The sequence below is a fragment of the Asterias rubens genome, chromosome 19 (assembly GCF_902459465.1).
Source record: "Asterias rubens chromosome 19, eAstRub1.3, whole genome shotgun sequence".
Taxonomy (NCBI): Eukaryota; Metazoa; Echinodermata; class Asteroidea; order Forcipulatida; family Asteriidae; genus Asterias; species Asterias rubens.
The window spans coordinates 3,608,512-3,633,014 of record NC_047080.1 but is presented as its reverse complement, the minus strand read 5'-3'; the positions used below and the strand labels follow the sequence as shown (position 1 = coordinate 3,633,014).

Here is a 24,503-nt window from a genome sequence, read left to right as displayed (position 1 = left end):
AGAATATATACACAAGCTGACCATCAAAAGCTTCCCGCCTTTTGCTTTCATATCTTTCTAAACATACACGTACAAATAATGCAGTTAATATTTTGAGTATGCCTTCTGGATTTTTGTGATTATTAGCTGAATATTTAACTTATTTTTATTTTTGCAATTAAAATAAGTTATTATAGTTAGTCTTCCAAATGCTATTTCTTGAAAGTACTTACACATACACGTATGTTCTTATTTTGAGAGTTTAATTGGAGCTTTATAATTCTAGTTGGTATGACACTTCTCTAGAATTGCAATGGTCATGGGTTCAAATCCCATCCGAGTAATATGACTCTGATTTTTTCACAGAGCTCTGGAAAACTGCATGTACAGTGCTAACAAACATCAATGTTTATAGGTAAAACCCAAAATGAATAAGCTTTATTATTAGTGAGTTTTCAGGGAAAGAGTAGTCTTGGCCCAAGACTATGGTGCTTGATATTGCACCATTGCCAGTATAGTCTAGTTTTCAAGCCGTCCAGTAAACTATCGTGGCGGGTGCGTTTTGGCTATTTACAGCTATCCTATATCAAGCGCCATAGTCTTTGGCCAAGACTAGGGAAAGACGAGCTCCAAGGTCAAGTTCAGTTTATTTTTTGTTGTACCACTTTTTTTTCTGGAAGGGATTTAAACTGTTTGAAAGTCGGTGCATGGCAGTAAAGCCCCTCTTTAAATGTAGCCCAGCTAATGTGAAAATGGCAGATTGTTGAAAAGTGTGGCTGTCGGTAAACCGTACTCATGACAAATGAAAAGATAATAAGAGTTGAGTCTGATGTTACACTCTTAGAACTAATATAAATGTAGATTGTGTAATATGAGCTCAGTGACTGGATGAAACACAGAATGATTTATACATTCACTGATTAATATTGCCATCGGCTGTAATTGTTAAAACTGTCCGAGTGTCAACATTTTCATTGCTTCTAGCCACGGACAGCTTGATCTTTCAATGCAAATTCATGTGCATTGATGGTTCCTCTGGCTACATATTCTACTGGTGTTCAGTTGAATGTTTGAAAAGCAAATTTTAACAAACATTGTTTACTTTTTACAATGTAAATGAAATCATCCAGCTTTTTCTCAGCGTGGAATGAAAAATGCTTAATTTTGTCTAAAATGTGATCTACAACACCATTTAAGCTGTTTTGCTCACTTGCTTAAAGGGGCCATCCAAAGTTTTTAAAATGTTCACGGTCGAATAGAGACTAGAAGGGTTCAAACCCACACTCCAATGACTTAGATATTGGAATGTTGGTCCACTACGCTAGACTGCTCGGACATGAAACACTACCATGTGAATGGCACCAATAACCAGGATTAAAAATAAAAAATAAACTAATATTTGTTATCCCAGATGCAAATTTCAATCTCAGCAGTCTCATTATACATGCCAGTTTGGTTTCATATTTGTGTTATGCAAATGCAACAAACTATTTTTTAGCATCAATTTGCATATCAACAAGGAGGAAAATTCATCTGTAAGTAATCTTCCCCCACTCCCTTTCATCCATCCACTGCCCAATTTTGTTCTACAGGCAATCTCTTTGTGCACCATGGATGTTTCTTAGTGCATCACCATGGTAACTGATGAATCCTAGCATAAACTATCTATGAAATTTGTTGTCTTGAATAAATTATAATGAGCGACATTTCCCATGAGGAGGGTTTTAAAGTCTAGACGATTTTGTTTGCTTGTGTATATCGCTAAGAAATTATTGATACAGAAACGATTAATAAACAGATTGCAGTTTATTAAAAGGCACAGCTTTTTCATGTCATTGTGAGAAAAGGGAGTAAAGAGAAAGGCCCTAAAAGATGTTTTACCATAAAACTGGGATCAAGCCCGGCTGCGAATGCGAAAGTGATGACATCACAACTATATTTTGGCTGCAATATTCGCTGCAATGAGCACAATCCAACTGCTGTGAATTATTCGTTGTGAGTTTGTGGCATCAACATTCGTATCGCATTCACATTCGCAGGAAGTATGAACCTGGCTTGCTGGGCTAAACGGGCATTGAACGTGGGCATTGTTTGTCACTTTTCACACAAAGCCTTATTAGAGACTAGTGGTTAATGATTAACGCATGAATATTCTTGACTTGAGGCTTTAACCAATCACCTGTCTCCACCTCAATGCCCATGGCAGATGTTTATTTCTGATAATAAATATAGAAGGTAGAAGTTAGGATTGTCAATTCCCCCCCCCCCCCAAAAAAAAGGAAGACATACCAGTTCTAATCCTCAAGAGAAACATTTCGGTCTGAAATACTTACAAGGTGTAGAACAAAGCATTTGAATACCCCCGACTTTTATTTTTACAAATTTTATTATAATCCACTAAATAAATCCCACTGGTTCCAACGCTCGGGGGCCACAGCAAGCTGTCATTTCTTGAAATGCACTCCATACTTGAAACTCAAGAATGCTCAGAGACACTTGGTTCGTATCCTGTTGTTTTGAAGGAACCTACATTGTTACAAACTAGATTTTCTGTTTAATATTAGTGACCAGCCCCTAACCCAAATTATTCTGGTAAAATTATCCAATGAAGTTAATGTGTTCTGCACTTGAAGCAAAAAACAGGCCTGTCTGATTCGTTTTTGAAAGGGCACCAAGGCATTTCCTCCTTTGTAAAGAGCACCCTATGAGGAAATCGTAGATTTCAACTTGAGCATTTCATATGGGCACCAAGGCAATGACCAGAGTGCATGGAGGCAATCGCTTCAATGCCACTGTGAAATACCAGGCATGTTTAGAAATGACGATGATATTAGTATCTGCGGAAGATAGAACTCTTGAAGATAGGACTCAAGAAGTTACCGCCACAAACAAATAATATAAGATCGCTCTTTCTGCACGTACCGTAATATCAAAAAATTCACAAACACATGCAATGTTATGTCAAAAAAACAAAAACTGTTCTTCTATTTTTTTAAACCATTTTCTCTCTCTTCATTTTTTATTTCATTATTAAGATTTACCCTAGCCATACAATTGTGTTGCCAATGGGCAGATTTCAGTTTATAGACCTGTATACAAGTTAAATATAGCGTGACTAAATGAATTACTGCATTTATACTGAAAAACGCTTGCGGCACTCTCAAATGCTGACACTCAGAACTTGCGATTCCTATCCTTTTCTGATCATATTATTATGAGACTTGTCGATATATAATTGCTATTGTTATTTTAATTGCCATTGTTAAGCCCCGTTCATACTTCCTGCCAATGCCAATGCGATACGAATTTTGACGTCACAGGACAGTATTCGCAGCGACTGTTTTGCAGGACTTGAACACAATGTCAACTGATGCAAATTTTTACGTTGAGAATTTGTGACATCAAAATTCACTTAGCATTCCCAGGAAGTATGAACCGGGCTTTCCTTGTATGGGGGTACAGTATACTTACCAATGGCAGAACAAGATGTGCGTGCCTACTGCCTACGTGTACATGTGATATGACTCAAAACTATGTATGGTTATTTTTTATGGCTTGTTTAACGATGCTAATACATTAGGTATAAACAAATTATTATAAAGTCACGTACTGTGTACAAGTAAACTGTATTGTTCAGATACGTGCTCATCTGATCCCATAGCTACTAAACATTGAGTCTTCGTACAGTTGATTTTTTTTCACAATTTTTGTTAAATTATTTTATTTCATATGACAGTCAAAGCCAAAGGCTGATTGACATTGACATTTTGTAAATGGAAATAAAATGAAAATAAAAACTTAAGACACTTGAACATTTAAAATAAGTTAAAAATTACATTTTTATAGTATGAGTCCATCTTTTCATCTTTTCATCTTTTATAACGAGTTTAAAAAAAAATTGTTTATTTATAACTGATCAGATAAAATTTATAAGAAAATAAGATAATGAACACCATATTGAACACCCCAGATTGCAGAGTAGGGCTTTTAAAACCAAAGTGAAATGTATGTAAGCAGAAATCAAACCTGCAAGCTTCCACGCTTTGCGCCCATTCATCCCTGACAGTTACACTTTGTCACACATATGAAGTGATGTGAAATGTCCATGATGAACCTAACAAATGTACGTAATTACTCCAATGTCCTTCTACACATAGTTGTCCATGGCTATTCATAGAAGTATACACCTTGCAGTGCGTGGGAGAGAAAACACTGAAACAGCTGTGGCAACCGGATGCAATTTGACCCGCAGCCACTGCCAGACCTGACCACTGCGGTTTACTCCTGTCCGAAATACACAAATGTTTGGGCAGTACTGCGATATGTCAGGGATGTGATTTCTCTGTTTTAAACCGGAAATCAACCCCACCCCCCCCTTTTTTTTGTGTTTTTTTTGTGTTGAGATTTCAGTCTTGAAGAAAGACTCTTCTATGGTTGAACAACAGGCCATTAACCATTTTTTGCTTTTATACCAAAGGTACTTTTGGGTGGTAAGTTGTTTGCAACTATTTTCTCAGGTTTATTTAAAGATAGACAAATGTATGCACTCGTTTACATGCAGGCGCTACTATCGCGGAAGACATGTACATGTATCATCATCTAGTAGATATTGGATGAATAAGTACCAAGATCGCAAAACCAGATGGTTTGGTCTGATCCGGAAAGTAATAATACCCAACCAGGGATCAGAGAATTACAGAGACAGAAATCCTTGAGTAAAAGATACCCTCGGAAGACGGCACCAAGGATGTGATATGGACTCAAGAGGAAGGCCTGGTGAACAGGTGCAAGTGAAGGTATGAGCTGTCACCGGGAGCACTACGTTAACCTCCAACATTGACAAATTAATCCGTCTACGAGATGGCTTTAAATTATTCATACCATCAGCACCTGCTCCCACAGAGTCTTGATGGGCGCTTTCTTGATTGTTTTGAACTTGATTAATAAAAAATTCTGTTGATCTGGTGGGGTTTTTATGAGTAGGCCTCTGTCATTTCTGATGTGATTCTGCTTGATATTTTCAATAAGGGGGGAAAAGTACGGATGAACGTTTGTATGCACTTTGCTGTTCACCATTTAATGATATGTGAACAGTGAACTAGGCGCTGGGAAAGTACATTGTAGTGAGAGGAAATCGAGGTCACAGTTCAAGAACCTCAGGCAAGTTGACCTACATTGTACTGAGAAAATAGAATAAATTGTTTTGTGAAAATAAGACAACAAGCAAACACTGACAGGAAAACAGGAAGCAGAGGTCTCTCCCCCAGAATTAGACCAGTATTCATGTAGAATTTATCACTTGAAATATAACATTCAAGGCACCTAACACACTTGACTAATGCATTAAACTGCTCACATTGTACAGCAACACGGAACAGTCAGTGCATTTGCTTATTTATTACCGCTTGGTTTGTTCAAGTTTACATTCAGTAATCGATGTCCCCCCATTTTTTTTTCCAAAAGGTTATTCTTTAGGGTTGTCACATCAGGGAAATAACTGACACCATGCATCTCCCCCTCCCTCGATAAATAATTACTTGAGTCCACAATGGGCCCAGGATTCTAACCCAACCGCTCCTGCACTGCTCCTCGAATTATCAGGAAAAATACAGAATCTATGAAATTCTGATGAAAATAGAAACTCTTGGTGTAAAGATAAAGAAGTTCATCCGACTCATATTTCCCAGAGTCAATAGTTTATGTGATCAAATTTGCACGAGTCTTGTGGGTCCAGGCTCCAGCGAGGGAGCTGTGCGTCCTCGCGTTTCACTGCCAGACCCTCTCTAGTTTCCTAGCCGGTCTCAACTAGTACTACCTACTCAGCACAGACACTGGCTGCCCCCCTACATGAGTCCCAGATCTTAGCTAATGGGTATGGATTTTATAGGGCAGTCTCTTTTGCGGTAATGCGTGAAATCAAATTTGGTAAAGAGGTCCTTATGTCGGGAATACGTATACAGGATCTTGGGGGAAAGGTGGGGAACGCTAAGAAGGAATACTTTGGAGTATGAATGGTTGAAGAAGATTGGGGAATAGGTAGGGGCGGAGAGTTTGGGATGACGAAGGAGGCTGTTAGGGATGAGAGCTGAGCATGACTTATTAATACATGTACACACTTTGCGCTGGTCTGGCATGCAACTCCTTCTGCATGTTTGTGAATCCGAAGTTTGAAACTATCCTAGCATAATGGTGTTATTTCAGTCGGAAATATTTTGTTTTCATGGCACCTGAAATAATACAATGGTTCATCAAACTCAATTCTTCTGATTAAAAATCCTCCATGTGTTTTTCCAATCATTGCCAAATACATGTACTTTTTAAACCGTACTAATCTTTCTTTTCGAGTGATAATTTCTGGAAGAATCTTGTCATCACAAAATACTCTTAAAGACTTCTCTGTGAAGGGTTTGATACCTTTTGTTGATCAAGTTTTTGTGCATGACATGAATCCCTATGCACTGTGAATGAAGATGAATGGTTTACTAGTAGGAGTGTCAGCTTCATTAGTCGTCAATTTTTTTTTGGTGAAAAAAAAGGTGGAAATCACACAGCAGTGTTTCAGGAGAGTCAAGTAAATCTGCTCTAAATGCTAAAATAGTTTTTGTTTCACCGATACAAACATTGTTTTCGGGATTTTTTAAAACTAATTTTCTCAAAAACTACAGCACATCAGCAAGTAATGTTTTAACTTAAGGGTCATTAATTATCATTAAACTCGCTAAATTATAGTAAATCTGTGGTTGTTTGTGTTTTGCGTCGTACAAAAAGTACCCAAACCCTTTAAACGCAGTCAAAGTCAGCTCACCAATAACGCTGAATACGTCTAACCATAATAATCCATTTTGCTAATCGTTCACAAGTGCAACAGACTGGGCTGTTCAGATTTCCCCAAATGAAACCACCTGGAGCCTCAACCAAAGGAAGATCCTCGATCCATTATTGACCGCTGGCGCCGGAAAAGCAACTCAAGCAAGCCACCCGCCTTGGGGGGGAGAATATTGGGGGAGTGTCCCGTTACCCATAAGGAAAACAAAATATTGAAGAAATATATTTTTGCGGATGTATTACGCGGCTCAAAAAGTAATATCGCAGACTTTGTTTAGACAAGAAATGTTGTTGGAGTAAACATTTATCCACAGAAATGTTATTGTTATTGTCCTGGTATGAAAGGTTTGAAGCGATGATCATTCCTGTTCCAGATTTTGAGACATCGTATTGTGCCACATCTGTCAGAGGAAATGAAAATCAAACTGAGCAGTTAATTTTAAATTAAGATTTGTTTACAGAAGAATTTGCAGAAATATTTCTGCGGATGTTTTGCCTGCTCAATAAGTTATGGTGGTAGACTTTGTTTAGACAAGTAAATATTGTTGGAGTACCCGATAAATGTTTATCCACAGAGCTGTGGCACGGACACATTTTTGAAGAGCTTGGAAGGGTCTGTTTACACTGAGATACCTTTGAGGCATATTTACATTGGATGTTTTTCTGTGGACATGAACCAATGTTTATTATGTATCATCAAGTTGCTGTAATTTGACAACTTGATCTGGATTCATGTGACACATGAAATCATTACATTCTTAAGAGTACCCATTTGTACTCATGGGTGAAGAGAAGAAGGGATATAACAATACATCTTGCTCAAGGACACAAGTGTCATGGCTGGGGTTCGAACCCACACTCCGATAAAATAACCGCCAGAACTTGAGTTCTAAACCACTCAGCCATTACACCCATTAGCTTAAATCCCGGATGATACTCCTTGCGAATGCTTCGTGCGAAGCGAATTTCATTGCGTCCAATTGGAAAGGGATCGCGCATCAATTTTGCGTCCCCAAAGTTTGCTTCGCATTCGCATTCGCATTCACAGTAAGAATAAACCAGGCTTTACAAATTTACAGATCTGCCCTGGACCTCTTTTTGGAATCACTTGCGAGTGATGTTTGTCTCCAACATTAACTGTGCAGATTTAACAGATAAGCCTACAGGTAGCCAGGCTTCATCAGAAGCAAACTTTTACTCACTGACTCTCTCTCTATATTGAAAGTCGACTGTCACAACTTAAAGTGATCTATAGTTTTACTGACAGGGAAGAAAATGTAAGCTACTTCAGTGCAAATGGCAATGCTGAAAAATCATATGCCACGGCATGCTCCTCAGTGCATATAGTCTGTAGATATTCATCTTTCGTGCAAGAAAGTCAAGGTGGTGGAGAGAGTTTAAGTGCAGGATTTGTTAATAGAGTGTGACATTCTGACGTTATCAGACTTTGATCTGGAAATGTTGAGGTTTTATGCTGAACTGTGCTTTTAGAACTATGACAGGAGGTTTTGTCGCAATATGCTTCATTCCAAGTTGGTTTGTTGCTAATTCAAATGTGATTCACATCTAAAGGCCTTGTCACGCGAGGCAACTTGGGGGCAACCAAATGCAGTGCACGCTACAGGACTACTTTGGTAGCACGTGTGTCTTTTTTCAAACAATGTCTTGCGCTCCCAAAGATTATTATGTAATTGCTTCTCTCCACCCAGGACTACAAATGGATACCGGGGAGAGAGCTGGGGAGTAATTTGCATCCAGTCAAGGGGGAATAGAAATGTGCTCAGTTGTTTAATGCCAAGGAAACTTAATATAAACACTGGCGTGATGAGCTGTATGGGCTCGGGACCAGACTATACTTACTTTTTGCCATGTTAGTGCAAAAAAAAAAAAACTATGAGAATGTCCAAATCCAACTTCCAAACTTTTCCTCTCCTTTTTCCTCTCCTAACCTTACCCAATGCAGGCCAGAGTTGATGGTGAAGAAGTTACGCTACTATGCCAGGCTGATTGTAGTATGCTTACTACTGAGGAAACTAGATCATGTGAAAGAGTTAACAAAGGTGAGAATTTCAATCAATCAATCAATCAATCAATCAATCAATCAATCAATCAATCAATCAATCAATCAATCAATCAATCAATCAATCAATCAATCAATCAATCAATCAATCAATCAATCAATCAATCAATCAATCAATCAATCAATCAATCAATCAATCAATCAATCAATCAATCAATCAATCAATCAATCAATCAATCAGAGGGAATTTGTATATAGCGCCAAAATCAACCAATGTTGTTCAAAGGCGCTCAAGACAGTTGGATGAACTTAAAGTTTATACACTTGTTGGAATAGAAAACATTTGAGGAGTTTCTTGAATTTCCCTCTTTTTAATGTGGATTTATTGAGACTCGCTCCTTTGAGGATCACACAGTACTCTGAGCCAGTAAGACTCTGAATCTTAATCTATAGTCGGCAAAGCATTCTATTGGAAAAACACACCAACTTTTTGTAGAGAAGACAACGAAGAAATTTCAGTTTTAGACGTAGGAGGAAAACCCCTTTAGGGAAGCCCAACTTTATAGGTAGGTACTGAAAAAAGCCATTCTGGGCTCAAACCGGGGTGCGTATTAGGTGAGAGGCAGGAAGAGAAACCACTCCCTACAAATGCAACTGTCTGTGAATGGTTTTCTTGTGGGTAAAGTCTATGACACATATGGATAGGATAACCGGACTCAAGCTCTGATGTCTCTTTTTGCCGAGTGTGAATTTAAAATATTTATTCATTTATACAATAGCTTTTCAATTCCACTCTTCCTCGTAAAAAAAAAACAGCAAATGCAAAAAAAGGAAATTGTTACAGTCGAGTAAAAAACATTTGGTGAATTTTCAACACCATTGGGATTGATCCTCAGGTGCACTTGCTGATGTTTTTTTGGACAGAGTAATGAGCTTTAGATGAGCTTCTCAAATGGACGCTGGCACTCCATAAAAAGCCTGCTGTAAAATAAGCTTTTAAGATGAACGTCTACGGCCAGAGGATACATCAAGCGCAAATGAATGCGTCTATCTGTTGCATTCCCAATCTGCCTCACATGTAATTCACAATTTAGAAAATGAGTCACAGAACTAAGGCATAAAAGTTGTCTCGGGTTACGCGGAGTGATCGTAAAAAGCTCTAATTTGAAAATTTGAATCACATGGGAGAGTTAAGTGCCCCATTCTCAGACCAGACAGTGTCAACTCGCGCTTGGCTTTTATTGTTTTTTCTTCAATGTAGAGTAATTGTACAGGGGTCCTGTGCTGTATAATTGGAACGGATGGTGATTTGTGTCCGCTCATTATAGAGGAAAGGTGTATGGGGTTGAAGGAAACACTTCAGAACTCTCTCTCTGCTGAGACTTATGTACAATGTACAATATGTTAGTTCTAAGAATGATTTAAAATGGCATTCCAACATATGATTTGATTGGCATTTGTAGAAAGTTTAACCTTTTATGAACTCTGAGTACTTCCAAGGGGCTTGCATGAGCAGATGTTTTGTATCTTGACCTTATTAGACACTACTGGAGTAGAGGCCCTTGCTTAGAGTTTGCTCCCCCAGTGCGCAGGGCGTACAATTCAACCCTTCATCAGGGCCCAATGTCATAGCTCTGCTAACTATGGTATTTTTTCTCATTTAATACGGCCTATGAAGGGCGCCATAGGACAAGAATTACGTGGTAAGCAGCTCCCTGAAACTTTGTTTTTGTTTACAGGAATTGAGCAAGAATGTAGATGAATACAAAGGACACTATGACTCTGAGGATCAGATGGAGTGGGCGTTGGTTCTGGGCGAGATCGAAGCATTCACTGAGGTAAGAACGAAAGCAGAGATCCCAACAAAAAGTAGCTAAGCACAAAATTATTATGCTTACCAGAATAAGGTTACCATGCAAAATACCATTTTATACGACAATGACTGGTATCCTGCTCATTTCTGCTAAGCAGGAAGTTGTTATGGAATTTTTCCTGCGAAAGCAGCTCTATGAAATCGGGACGCTAAATTTCATAAAGCTGCTTATGCAGAAGTGATTGTTTAACAATTTTCTGATAAGCAGAAATGAGCAGGAAACCAGTCACAAATTGTGCACGAGACATGGCAGTTTGGCTTGTAACCATATTCTGGTAAGCAAACTTTTTGTGTGCTTAGCTACTGTTTCTGCTTAAGCAGCTCTACGAAACTGGACCCAGAATACAATCATGAAGAGGTCCATTTGTCAGAAACCGTATCATCAAGTTCGTTTTATGATCATGTATGTCCATCCTTGCTTGTTTCGTGTTGAGACTTTAAAAATACTAGGAATTAGGGTTACTTTGCAGGGGCAGGATCAGAGACGACTAGTAATCAGACAGAGTTGTGCAAAGTTTCACTCTTGGATGCCATGGAGTATGTATGAGGACTGTCCTACTGCATGAATTGCAATGGTAGTCCGTGTCGGCCTGGAATGCATGGACACACATGTTTCATCCCTAGAATATCTTAGACTCCGTACAGCAGAGAGTACTGCACTATCATCATCTGGCCACTGGCATTTACTGAACGTGTAACAGACAGAATTCCCGCAATATCCAACAATAAAAATTCTGGTCTTTCAACTAATATCCTCTCCCCTCTTCGCTTTCCACCATCTAACATAACCTTTTCCTAAACTTTGAGTTTAAACACTTGCTAGAAGAGAAAAAGAATCCTTGCGGTTGAATGAGGGGAGAAGGAACGTTGTTCAGGCAGCGGAGAGCAAGTTCGGGTGAGGCTGTGGTGCGAGTGCCCAACGAGATATGGCCGGGATTGTAGATGCAAACGTTGGCCGCTCTGGAACGGCGAGCAGACTGTTTTCTAGATTCCGTATGTCACTAGGCATCAGATACGAATCTACTTTTGAGACCACCCCCCCCCCCCCCCCAACCCTTGGGTCTTACTTCAGTCTGTCAACAGTGCTTTGACTTAATCAGCAGTACTATTCTCTCGGAATCTGTAGAGTCTCCTGAATAAGAGTTCGAGGGGAGTGAGAGATATTTGGCGCTGTCTGGTCGCCCTACTCTAATGGGATTGGCTCACCTAATTAGTGGATCCACAGAGATGTAGCCAGCCTAGGAATGAGAAGATTGTAAAGGGGGGGGGGGGGCACCAATCTTATTATATCTGTCTGGATCAATATTGCAATAAAAGCACACTGTGGTTAATGTCTTTTGCAGCTGACGTGTGTCTGATTTATGTGAAGACTATCAAATCTCTTGAGTATTAGGATCTTACATGTTCGTTACAAGATGATGTTTGGAAAATAAGGACTTGGGTGTTGTAATTTGGTTACCCACCATAACTTACCTAATGTGCAACAAATACTGTTAATGGCCTGATGCTTTGACCTAAAGTAATAGTGGAGTCTTTCTCAAACATATAATGATATCCTTGTTTTCCCTCCATTGGGTTCTTGGCTAGTAAACTGATTAAGCTCACTTTTCTTAGAGTCCTTGGCTTTACCACAAGAATGAAATAAAATGAATTTTGTTGGGGGGGGGGGTTGAACAAAGAATTGACTAGAGTGGGATTCGAACCAACGACCTCCGGATTAACGTGCCGGAGGTCGTTGGTTCGAATCCCACTCTAGTCAATTCTTTGTTCAACCCCAAAAATCATTTACAAATTTACCCAGTCAGTTTCCCTTGTGGTTTATATTGATAAAATGAATTTTTGTAACAGAAGCAGTCAGGTTGGCTCCTTCAGTGCTAACTGCCACACCATGAAGCCAGTTAATATTAGTTTATTAATCGAATAAGTTGATCCTGTGGCTGCCGCTTCTCAAGTTGGGTTGTAAACTTTTTTGGTGTGATCCCTGTCTACATGGCAGTTAATTGTTGAATGGCTTCTGACTGGCGCCCCTGAACAAAGATATTTAAGCAAAATAAGAAGATGACTGACATAAGGCTAGATAGCTCAGTTGTTGGTGTGCCGGCACACTGGTCCAGAGGTCATTGGTTCAAATCTTGCTCTCTGCAATTTTCCCTTTTCAGCCCCCAAAAATTTAATAATTGTAAAATTCTTCTTGTCTCAAGGCTTTTACATAGAATATGACCTAATGTACATCATCCCTTGAGTGCTATCCCCTTACCGACCAACTTTGTACTATCCTCTAAACTCCACTGATATTAATTTGGTTATATTAAAAAAATCCCCTATTGATAAACAATCCCTGAATGGAATAGCAATAACATACAATGCCACAACGATTGTCCAAAGACAGAGACTTGGAAATGATAACGGAGTTTACTACGCCTACAGCCACGGACTCTGCGTTGACTTAGACCTGCCGGCAAATCACCTGGACTTAAGATTCAGTCTCTTGTTTAAAACATCAGCTCATTTAAAAACATCTGAATTATATCGCTGAAAGGCCAGACACGCAGCTCCCCCTGCACAGATGTGCCCTCGATCCATTTCTATCGAAATCTGCAACTTTTTGTAAAAGTTACTAAGGGTGCAGCAAACCAACATCATAATTCGACAAAGACTTGCATCGGTGGTCGTATCATCCTCAAGGTGTAATGGGGGCGCACTCCTGGAGTCGCTGCCATCACCTGGGCCCAATTTCATGGCTCTGCTCACTGTAAGCACGAAATCGGCGCTTACGGAAATCGGCGCTTACGGAAATCGGCGCTTACGGAAGCAGGGGGATCTGTGCTTACGGCAAGTATATTTCACGGGTGAGCGGCGAATTTTGGCTTCTGCGCGTGCGTATTCCAGGTTACTAGCAGTCCAACGCTTACAAGGCTAGTACAGAAATTCGGCTCTTGCACAGTAAGCGGGAAATCAGCAGGTTAGCCATTCTACTTTTGAGCTATACCCCTCTAAAATGAAATATAAAAACTTAAAAGGATTATATCTAAGAAAAGGGCATACTATTGAACAAATATTTCAGCAAAATGTTGCAGGTTTACATTCTATTCATTAGACCTTGAGCACCCTTTCCTCTCTTATTGTACCTCTCTCAGGTATCTATATTCAAGACCAAAATATACTTCTCCCCCCCAAAAAAAAAAGAATCTCCATTCTCACTCCCCTCCTTAATATTACCTGATATTACATTAAAAAAAAAAAAAAAACAAGGAAAAAACAAACCTCGGCCAGGCTCCAAAGTTTAGCAGACAATATTAATGCATGTAAATGTTGAAATGTGTTTTCATTGACTTAATACCAGTAGTGTCCATGTAATTTTGTTAGCTGTACTCAGTCAGTCAATATTGCACTCTCCAAATCAATATTATCATCATTAACAGCCTCTTAGTTGCGTTTAGCTCGCTTTAAAAAGTCAATAATTATTCTACGTGCTACGAGCCAATATGTAATATACACAACACTGTACATGTATATGATTTCATGCAGTGTGTAACCCATTTTGATTGCAGCATTGGTATTTGTTTTTAAAAAAAATATATAAAAAAAATTGAAAATGTTAATCTGGTATGTTTTTTTAGATTCTCGGGATTCAAATACTTTCTTATTACAAAAGCCTTTAGGTTGCCTTTAAGTTGCAGATAGCGTGGAGCCAATATGGACTGTTTATGAGCTCACACCTATCTTTAATAATAATCCATCTCAGTATGTTAGTGCATTGTACACCACATTAAATGCACCAGCCCATAATGTTAGTGCATTTACCGATTGCACCAATGTTATTGCGTTCCTCCATGATTGTACACTCAATGCACCAACTCAGTGCACCAACTCAGTGCACCAACTCAATGCACTGTACTCAGTCACTCAATACAGTGAGGTTATTTCCTCATCCAATTTACATTCGTTTCAGTCAAAATATTTGGGTAGATAGAGTGGAAACACTCCATTATGGAGACACCTGTCGGAGGCAGAGGACACAAAAAAGTCATGGAAGTTTCTCTGAATGCCATTCTTAAAGGGATGTTCCATCTGTGGTTTTTGTAAATTAACTTCAATCCACTAGTTTTCAAAACTCGCAATGTACAAGGATTCTTATGCACATTTATATTGTGCTTATTTTGCAAAAGCAGTATTTAGTACCGATTCATACATCACTAAAGTGGGCACTGGCTGTTTTTTGTACACCCAGCCTCATTTTGATTTGAATGGGAGTTGGACAACATGGCGGCACGTTGGTGAAAGTTACACAGTCTTAATCCCCATCCTGAGTCAGTATTTATTGAGTGGATTCTTGGCAGCCATGCAAAGCGACAGCGTGTGAATCTTGGGTGTCTTGGACCCAGCCGTGCATAGAGTGTTGCAAAACTATGTATCTAGATGTAAGATGTGCCCTACTGAGCAATATGCACATGGTAGCTTGAAAAGGCTTTAAAGGCACTGGACACGTTTGGTAATTGTCACAGACCAGTATTCTCACCTTTGGTGTATCCCAAATTCCTCATAGGGTGCCCTTTTACCAAGGAGAAAATGCCTTCATGGCCTTGCCCTTTCAAAAACGAAGCATACAGGCCTGCTCCATTACCATTACCCTGGGGATTCAACAAGATTTTATTTGTATGACGGAAGAGTTGGCAAATAGAGTAAGATAAAGCTCTCTTCATCTTGCCAAGACACATCCTCATGAGAAATATTCCCCATCTGAAAAGCTGAGTAAATAGCACTTAAAGACATACATCGCCTTGTTCCGTTATTGCAATAAAAATAAGTAAATACTATAATTCTGCCTAGAGTCCTAATACTATAATTCTGCCTAGAGTCCATGCCAGCACCTGAACCAAATTTTTCACTACAAAATAACCACTTTGTGATTGGTTTGATGGTGTGTATTAAAACTAAAGGATAGGAATTTATTTATTCGTCTACAAACCGATAGTAAACCTTTAATTTTGAAGTGTGAAGTGAAGTTTCATTAGACTTGATGAGGGTCTCCGATGATAGTTCAGAGTAGGTGCCAAGTACCGGGTGAAGCTGGTTGCGAAGGGGGGGAAGGGTGACGGAGCAGGAATGTTATCACGGGGGACTGGGCGACCGATGATATTAGCAATTAAAATTCTTTTGATCGCCGAGTATTAAAATAATTTGGAAGAATCATATGTAAATTGGGCGAGAGGTTTTTGCTCTGTCTACATAGGATAGGCATAAAACAAACATCGATGAAAGTTTTTTTGATGGAAGTATAGTTTGATTTCTTTGATCGAGTAATAAACATTGTAATAAGGAAACTGACTCTATATTTTAATTAAATTTGCGTTAAACAAAGAACAATAATACTAGAGCAGGAATTGAACCAGATTTACGTTCCAGCGCTCTACCATAACTGGTTAGACACATTTTCAACTGTTGTTTTTACTTTTAAATTGAGAAACGACACAGCTCCCCTTTAGGTAAATCTGTTACACTTGTTTCCCATCCAGGAAAACCAATTTATTGATTAGGATGTTTGTTTCATGTTCGAAGTACAACCCCCAAAATGTCAGGAGTTCTTATCTGGGACCCGGATCCACCAACAAAAACTAAAAACAAACGCTCACTTTAGCTACTCAGCCTCTTTCTTGTGTGTCGAAAATCTGTTGGGCAGAGATCCCAAGTGATTAAACGAGTGGCTTGAAGATTTTGCTAAGGTGACAGGTTTGCGAGACCGGCGGCTAGCGGTTCCCTTTCCACTCCATCTTTGAGAGTGCAGCAAGGAAGTCGCGTATTGATCCGTCGTGTCCCCGCATCCCGAAGAGAGGAGGACGAACGAAGACTCGATGAAGCCGAGCCTGAAAATGGCCTTCATTTGCAAGAAGCAAGCCTATTGATTGGATCAGTGTAGAGAGAGACGAAGACAGACTGAGACGAGATTGAGAGAAAAAGCTGAGAAGGAATCAAGACTAGGTTTTCATAGTTACTGTGACAGCTACCGTATGTTGCTTTGGCTCGTCCCAGGCTGCCACGTTAGCTGTCATGTCGTTGATGACTTCAACAGATGTTTCACTAGCATCTCTTTCTGATCGGATGGAGGTTTGATTTCCAGTGCAAGGGCAAGCGGGACCGTTTCTTTTGGCAGGGGAATCGAAAGACAAAATCATCTTATGGTTGAGCTGTTTTTAGTTTGTTTATCTTTAATATGTTCTGACTGTCAACTCATCCGTGGTGTTAACCGACCTTCGTTGTGGTGTAGCTGTAGGATGTCATGGCCGAGTGGTTTAAAGCATTGAATTCAAGTTCCTGTGGTTCAGTCATTTGAGTGTGGGGGTTAGAGTCCCAGTCGTGACACTAAATATGCAATACGTCAACAAAAACCAAGCTATTACCCTTCCAATAAACATTCTACGCACCTGGTTTTGCAACAAAGTTTGACATACTACCGTTCAAGTCCCAATTTTATGGCTCTGCTTACCATAAGCAGAAACTCTGCGCTTGCCATGTGCAAGGGGAGATCGAGAATGGTGATCAGAAGGGCCGAATTGGCGGTAAGCAGAGCCATGAAATTGGGCCCCGTTCAGATTGTCAGCCCAGTAGTCACAGTAATTGAAGAAGAGAGAAAATCATCAGACAATGTGATTAATTCTGAGCCAAAAAGCCTTCAAGTGACTGCCCACCTGTCTTTAAGGTAATAAACATTTTAGCAGTAAAATATCTTCAAGACAGGACGATGACCATGAGATGGGGTTAGTGTTGAAATGCCAAACATTTGTCTTTGGTTTGAAGAACTAAATCAAATCTTTGATTCATGGTAAGCAAAGGCATACAGTGACTTTAATAGTTATCACTTTGGTCCAGGAATTTTTATTCAGTTTTGTTTTGAAATAAACATTAAAATAAACAGATAAAAATAAAAATTAAGACCAGGAGATGCCAGGTTAGTGCTGAAATGCCAATCATTGGATAATTTTGTTTGAAGAGGTAAATTTTTTATTTTTGTGCTTCGACCAACATTTTGGTACCCTGACGTCCCACAGTTTTGAAAAGACGGTGGGAGAACCCTGGTGGAGGCACCTCTCCCATCTTTTTTGAAGTCCTAAAATTGAATTCACCTTCATTTGTGGTTTAATAGTTTGCATGCTGTTCATATCAATACATGTTTTTAACAACACTTCAATAACTGTGTTGGTTTACTGCCCTTGTGTATATATGCTTTTTTGGAACCATGTTTTCTCTAGGTAAGCATTTGAAATGCTACATAAATACTTGTGTATTATCACTTTTGTTATAGGCTGTATGTGTAAGTCTTGTGTGTGTTCAATTATCAGTAGAATTGTGTTTGCTTTTTAGACAGGAAAGCAATGCACACGAGACCAGGAAAAGTGTTCAAATATGCTTAGTACTTATGTGGTCTGTTGTTATAGACCATTAGTGTCAGTGCATCAAAATATCAAAGACTTGGAATCATGTCTACCTGTCTAGCGGTTAAGAGCACCAGACTCAAGCTCTGGTGTTTTTGATCAGCAGAGTGTGGGTCCGAGTCCCAGTCTGACATCTGCGTCTTTAACATGACAATTAACCATGATGCGTCGTCCTACGAATGGGACAGAAAGACTTTGTCCTTTGTGTTGTGTAGTGCACTTAAAAGATAACAGTGCACTCAGCGAAAAAGATACAAATATCAAAATTACAATTAGTCGATAAACAAGCTAAAGCATTGCAATTAAAAATTTTGTCATGCACGTAGCTGTTTCAAGTGATTTCTGTTATTATTTCAAGTCCTCCCCCTTTTCAGCATATTTAACTTCCAATGAATTGGTTTCTTCATGCGATATGTAATTGAAACAACACTTTTTCAATCGCAGTCCGATAGTGACAAATCTATGTCCAGACGATGGTCTATATTTATCTGTTCAAAAAGTCAGGCGGGAGAATTCCCAGCTGCACCTGGTATATATCAAAATTGATCCGCGATGAATGGAGGTATTTTGTTTCCCGAATTAGAAACGGGGATTTAAACATTGCTGAATGGAAACCCCTCTGAAATCAATAATCTGTGATTTATAAAGATGATTGATTTTTTTTTTTTTTAAGTAATGTTGAACTTTTTATTTGTATATATATTTTGTATAAAAAAGAAACAGCAGATTGGATTACCAGGGAGAACTTTTAGAACAAGTTTCAATGGGTGCAACATTTGTTACTGTTAAAGACCAGTAAGGACACTTTGTGTTACCCAATATATCCATGAAATAACCAACCTGTGCAAATTTGAGCTCAATTTGGTTACTCCCAAGACACCAAATATGTAAAAAAAAAAAAAATTACTCACAAACTTCAACTGCGACTGAAAGTGTAACTTTGTGCTACAAATTGTCCCAATGGCACTTAGGGAAATTATTCAATTCAATCCAATTTGTTTGAATATTTTTCATAACTCCCGTAATAGACCAACATAGAATATCTCTTAGAGTATAATGTTTCAGGCTTTCCTGAATTGAATACATATGATACTTCTGGTAAATCTGGTTTCAATTTCATAATGCCTGTTGGCAGGAGGGTTTGGTGTTAATAGAGTTGCCCCCCAGCGGAATGTTTATTTCGTAGCTAATGCTTTGCTGTAAGCAATATAAAAGGGCACACTTACTCGATTGTAGTTACCTTTGACAAATGAGTGATGAAGTAAGTGCAAACTCATTCTTGACACAAATGTACTTACCATTATGTACTTCTTGTTTGCTTATGAAATGCATTTTGTCCTTGTTATTGACAGCAGAAAGTTGCTTATTGGTAATAACGTTTAGAAAAGGGCTACTTATTTGCAAAAATTAAAAACATTTCTCTGAACCATTTATTAGCAAAAATATTGCTTTACAGTCTTCTGCTAAGCAAAAATTTTACTTGTGACATTGTAGTTTGGCTGTTAACCTTGTTCTGGTAAGCATAATGTTGTTGTGCTTAGCGACTGTTTGTGCTTTTAAAGCAGCTCTATGAATTTGAGCCCTGAATATTGCCTGTCTAGGAAGACCAGGGGCAGTCAGTAAACAGCGCATGGTGTCTTTCACTTCCCCATTATTTCCAGCTTGCTGGGGTTCTTATGTTCAATCCATTGGGTTTATTCTGCCGGATTTATTGGAGCATGCAGGCATCAATTCCTCCACAGTCCACATTTTGATTAAAAGCAATATGTAAGTCCTGTGGTGTTGAATTGACTTCTTCCCTCATAAACAGTATATTCAATCAAATAAATCCGTCTCCATTAAAAAAAAAACAGCACCGGCCTACGGTAAAATCCCCTAAAGTGGATTCTGACACGCCGTTTGGAAAGAAATAAATTATTGTGCTCTTCAATACCCTCTCAAATATTGAATTATCCATTACTAATACAGAAAATGAAATTGACTATCATATCAATTTCCTTTCCCTCAAGGATATTTTCTTTTTAGAGAAGGGAGTGAAGAATTGGGGCAGTGTTATTTACCGGTTTGTGACCCACTTTGTAGTTCTTATTGCTGGCTTTGGGGGAAGAAAGTAAATTGTCTGGTCTTTTGGCAATCTCTGGTGTTCTCAAAATTCTCGGAGAAAGTTACAAGTTACACCGGAAAGAGATGAAACTGGGTAGGAAGCCAAAGTGCATCCTCTGTCTCTGCAATCAGAACGTTTTTGCAAATGAATTGCTGGGTCACCCCCTTCACAGTCTGTAAGCATTGGTATCATCCACTAGGAGACTTGCTGAAAGAGCAAGCAGAAGAACTGCGGAAAAAATAACCTCTGTCCGACCTTCCAGGCCATCAAGTGCATGCACGGCCCGCCACAACGAGGACAAAGCACCTCCCCAATAACAAAAACTGATGGCACTCCCTGCCAGTCGGTCAAGGAGAATGTACTACCTTCTTCTAAAAAAAAAAAAATTCATTGATAGATTGCCTGTGACAGAAACGCAAATTTCAACTGGCACATTTCAAAGGGCACCAAGGCAATGACCTGCAGGGCTGATATTTCATGGAGGCATTGAGGGCAATTACCTTCATGCCTCCTGGTCATTGCCTTGGTGCCCTTGAAATGCTCTTGTAGAAATTTACAATTCCTCATATAGGTGCCCTTACCAAGGAGGAAATGCCTTGGTGTCCCTTGCCCTTTCAAAGAACAAGGCATACAAGGCCTGGACTTGGTTCGCCTTTTCCTATAGCTGCTTCCATTCCAGTCCAGCGTGAATAATCATGGAATTGCCCTTAAAAAAAATGCAACGAAGAGAGCGAAGCTTATTACCATCGGAGCATGAACATGATTTATGCTCATTACATTACAGCGTGAACATTTGCCCCAATCAGTTCGGCCGTCCCCAACAACAAGGCAGCAGCTGCGGATACAATTTCACTGAAGTTACCATTCCTCATGAATCACTTTCCTTAAAGGATTTGGGTACTCTTTGTAGGACACAAAACACAACCGGTAGTAGATGAGAAATAAGTAAAACAAGTCACGAAAATTATTTAAGCAATGTAAAAGGTATTAACCAGAAATATATTTTTATTGCTTAAACTAAGACGTGACATTATTTTACTAATTTCTCAAAAACTACAGCACCTCAGCGAGCAACATTCTGAGGGAAGCTTTCTACTATCATTATCTTCAAACTGTGTAGTTTCAATTTAAACCTGACAACATTGTGTTTCGTGTTAAAAAAAAAATACCCAGACCCTTTAAAAAAATCTTGTGTTTTTTATCTGTGAATTCACCAGGCGGATAACATCATCACCGTGCTGGACAGTAACTCGCGAGCGGTGACGCTCACCTACCGGTTGGCTTCGGGCGTATTGCCAGCGTTGGATACTGGCTCACCGGTCTACCTTACACTGCAGGAAGCTCTGATCGTAGGCAACTGCCAGCAACAGGTGAGAGAAGAAAATCAATTTATAGAAGCACCCTTTAAATCTGACTTCGGTCATCTTTGTTTGGTACTCATAAGGGTCATCGCGATTCAGAACCGCAATGCATTATGGGTACGCAGAGGGGGCATTCGGCGCCAAGTGTATGTTGTTATGCACGACGTGTGAACGCATGGCCTATTCGTGTGGGTTCAACAGCACCCTCTCTTGATATTTTGCTATTCGCGATAAACCTGATTATTAGGACTTAAATGTATATAGGGGAGAGGGTCACCAGCATTTCTTTTTTTCCCCTGCAAATTAGGATTGCCATTCTCAAAAATTTCAACTTGATCCCAGAAGTTTTAATTTGCATGAACTAGCACAGTTTATATAACACCCAAGCATATCCTTGCCATTTGATTGGAGGATTGTCCGTCACGTGATAACAAATAAAAGTACCATTGCACGCTGAGTCACTCACCGTGCTTTTTCGTTCCATCCGAAAAGTAACATTGCACGCTGCCAGCGTGCATTAGTACTTTCAGATGGAACGAAAAAGCTGCGTAAACACATATCACTGCGTGCGCGTGTCTTTGGTAACGCAGCAGTGTTACTGCAAGGTAGTAAAATTACTTAACATTCGGCTTCTACAATTAAAAATTGTAGGCCTACGTTTTGTTTGTTTTGAAAGTTGTATCTTTTAATCAAAATGACAAAGATCTACTTGGATGTTATATAAAACAAATAATGAATGTTTTTCATTCGTGCAATGGTGCGAAAATGTTCATTCATTGAAAGCTGGAATGTTCCATTCAACTCGGCTCCGCCTCGTTAAATAGAACATTCCATTTTTCAACTCATGAACATATTCGCACCATTGCACTCATAAACATTCATTATGTGTATACTAGTCGGTCATGGCCTTATAGCCAGATGAATATTCTAACAACATTAAAAATTACCACTCCCACATAAGTTGAAATGCATGCACTGACTTGACAGCAATCACTGCACTTGAACACCAAGTGCATGTAATCCTACAAATGCTTCATTTGCGTAGTCAGCAATTTGTGAAATTTCATGAATGCACAATATGCGCTCAACTAATGACAATGTTTTCCCCCCAATCATTAACGTACCACATGTTTATATAAATTTATCATCCACTATTTCTCAGCGGGCATTTCATGTACTTTTACATTAGCTTTTTTAATAGCCACTCTCTCTGAACATAACCTTCCCTGTATGGTACCTTTCAATTTCATCACAAAAAATACCTTGCACATTTGTTGACCAAAGACAAATTCAAATTGCTTCATTATTTCCATTTGCATACAATTGTCAGTTTCCCTGCAGGGGAAAACGTATTCGCTGATTTTTGTTTGTTCACTAAGTCATGTTGGTTGTTATTCTCTTCTTTTAATTGACTTTGTACAATTGACTGTTTTTATAGGCGAGTTAAATTTATTCCCTTGGGTTCTTTGTACTGTTTGTACATACGGATTTTACTTTGAAGCAGACTGTTATGGATTTTACTTTGAAGCAGACTGTATGATTACAATTGGTACATGGGTGTTCTATTGTGTGTTGGTTTTTACTTTTAGTGCGTTCAGAGTCAACTCTGTGACGTAGTGAGTACATAACAATGCCAAATTATCAGTTCACAATTTGTGCATCAAACTACTTTAGAAGAACAAATAAGGTTCAACATTTGTAGTCATACTTAAGGGCTTACTTAAGCCAGTAGACAATATAATAATAAAACAAAAATTTACTGACTGAATTTCGGGGGAAAATGCAAAAGGCTGGGCTTTTGACACTTTAGGTTCAAATCGCAAAAAAAGTGAGCACTGAAAAGGTTAAAACAAAACCTTTAAGACCAATTGACTGTCATTGTATTGACACAAAAAATAAAATTGAGTTTGGAACTAAAATTTGTGAACCAAACTGATGATGAACAATACAGTGTTCTTGCCACAATTTCATCGGGGAGCCATTTGTACAAGGTGTGATGGGGGAAAGGTCATCAACCTTTTGCTTGACCACCCCCCTCCCCCAAGTGTTTTCATTTGTAGTGTGCATGTTTTCAGCAGAAAGACTTTACAGTGTTATGTCACCTACAAAATAATGTGCTTAAAGCCATTGGACCCTTTCGGTTCAGAAAAAAAAATAAAAGTTCACAGATTTACAAATAACTTACAGGGTTTACAGAAGGCAATGGTGAAAGACTTCTCTTGAAATATTATTCCATGAAATGCTTTACTTTTTGAGAAAACAGCAAAACAATATACACATGTCATGACACGGCGAAACGCGCGGAAACAAGGGTGGGTTTTTCCGTTATTTTCTCCCAACTCCGATGTCCGATTGAGCCTAAATCTCTACAGGATTGTTATTTTATATATAAGTTGTGATACACGAAGTGTGGGACTTGGATAATACTGTTTACCGAAAGCGTATAATGGCTTTAAGCAAGATTTGAAACTTGTCATGGTGGGAGTGTAATTAGGTGAGGTTTGCTGTGGCACCATGTATACATCTCTTTTGAAGAATCAGTGGTTGACAGCTCAACTTTTTCCTTGAAGACGATCAGAGAAATTTGAGTTGTCAACCACAGGTTCTTTTTAGAACCAACATTACTCAAAAGAGATTTTTAAAGGTTGCTACCACAAACCTCATGTAGAGATAATGTGCCTTAGAAATTACAATGAGTAGTAAAAACAAAAATATCACACTCTACAACCATTTGAACTTTCCTGACTGATTACCCAAAAATCTTTTTGCTTAATTTGTCCATTCTGCTTGAATAATCCCTTGCAGGTGAAATTCAGCGAGTTGACTTTAGACATGTATAGAACGCTACAGACATTGGAAAGAGAACCTACGTCATCGGACCACATCACTGCACCACCACATCATAATAATG

The 24,503-nt window shown here is 39.0% G+C and overlaps 1 protein-coding gene across 1 annotated transcript in view; it reads left to right on the top strand.

Moving 5' to 3' along the window:
- Nucleotides 1-24,503, top strand: part of LOC117303053 (protein SCAI-like) — a 77,804-nt gene that overhangs the window by 41,167 nt on the left and 12,134 nt on the right. Inside the window, exons 5-8 of the mRNA XM_033787106.1 lie at nucleotides 8,768-8,864; nucleotides 10,564-10,662; nucleotides 21,449-21,601; nucleotides 24,398-24,502. Coding sequence (XP_033642997.1) covers nucleotides 8,768-8,864; nucleotides 10,564-10,662; nucleotides 21,449-21,601; nucleotides 24,398-24,502 — 454 coding nt within the window. The remainder of the gene's footprint in view (nucleotides 1-8,767; nucleotides 8,865-10,563; nucleotides 10,663-21,448; nucleotides 21,602-24,397; nucleotide 24,503) is intronic.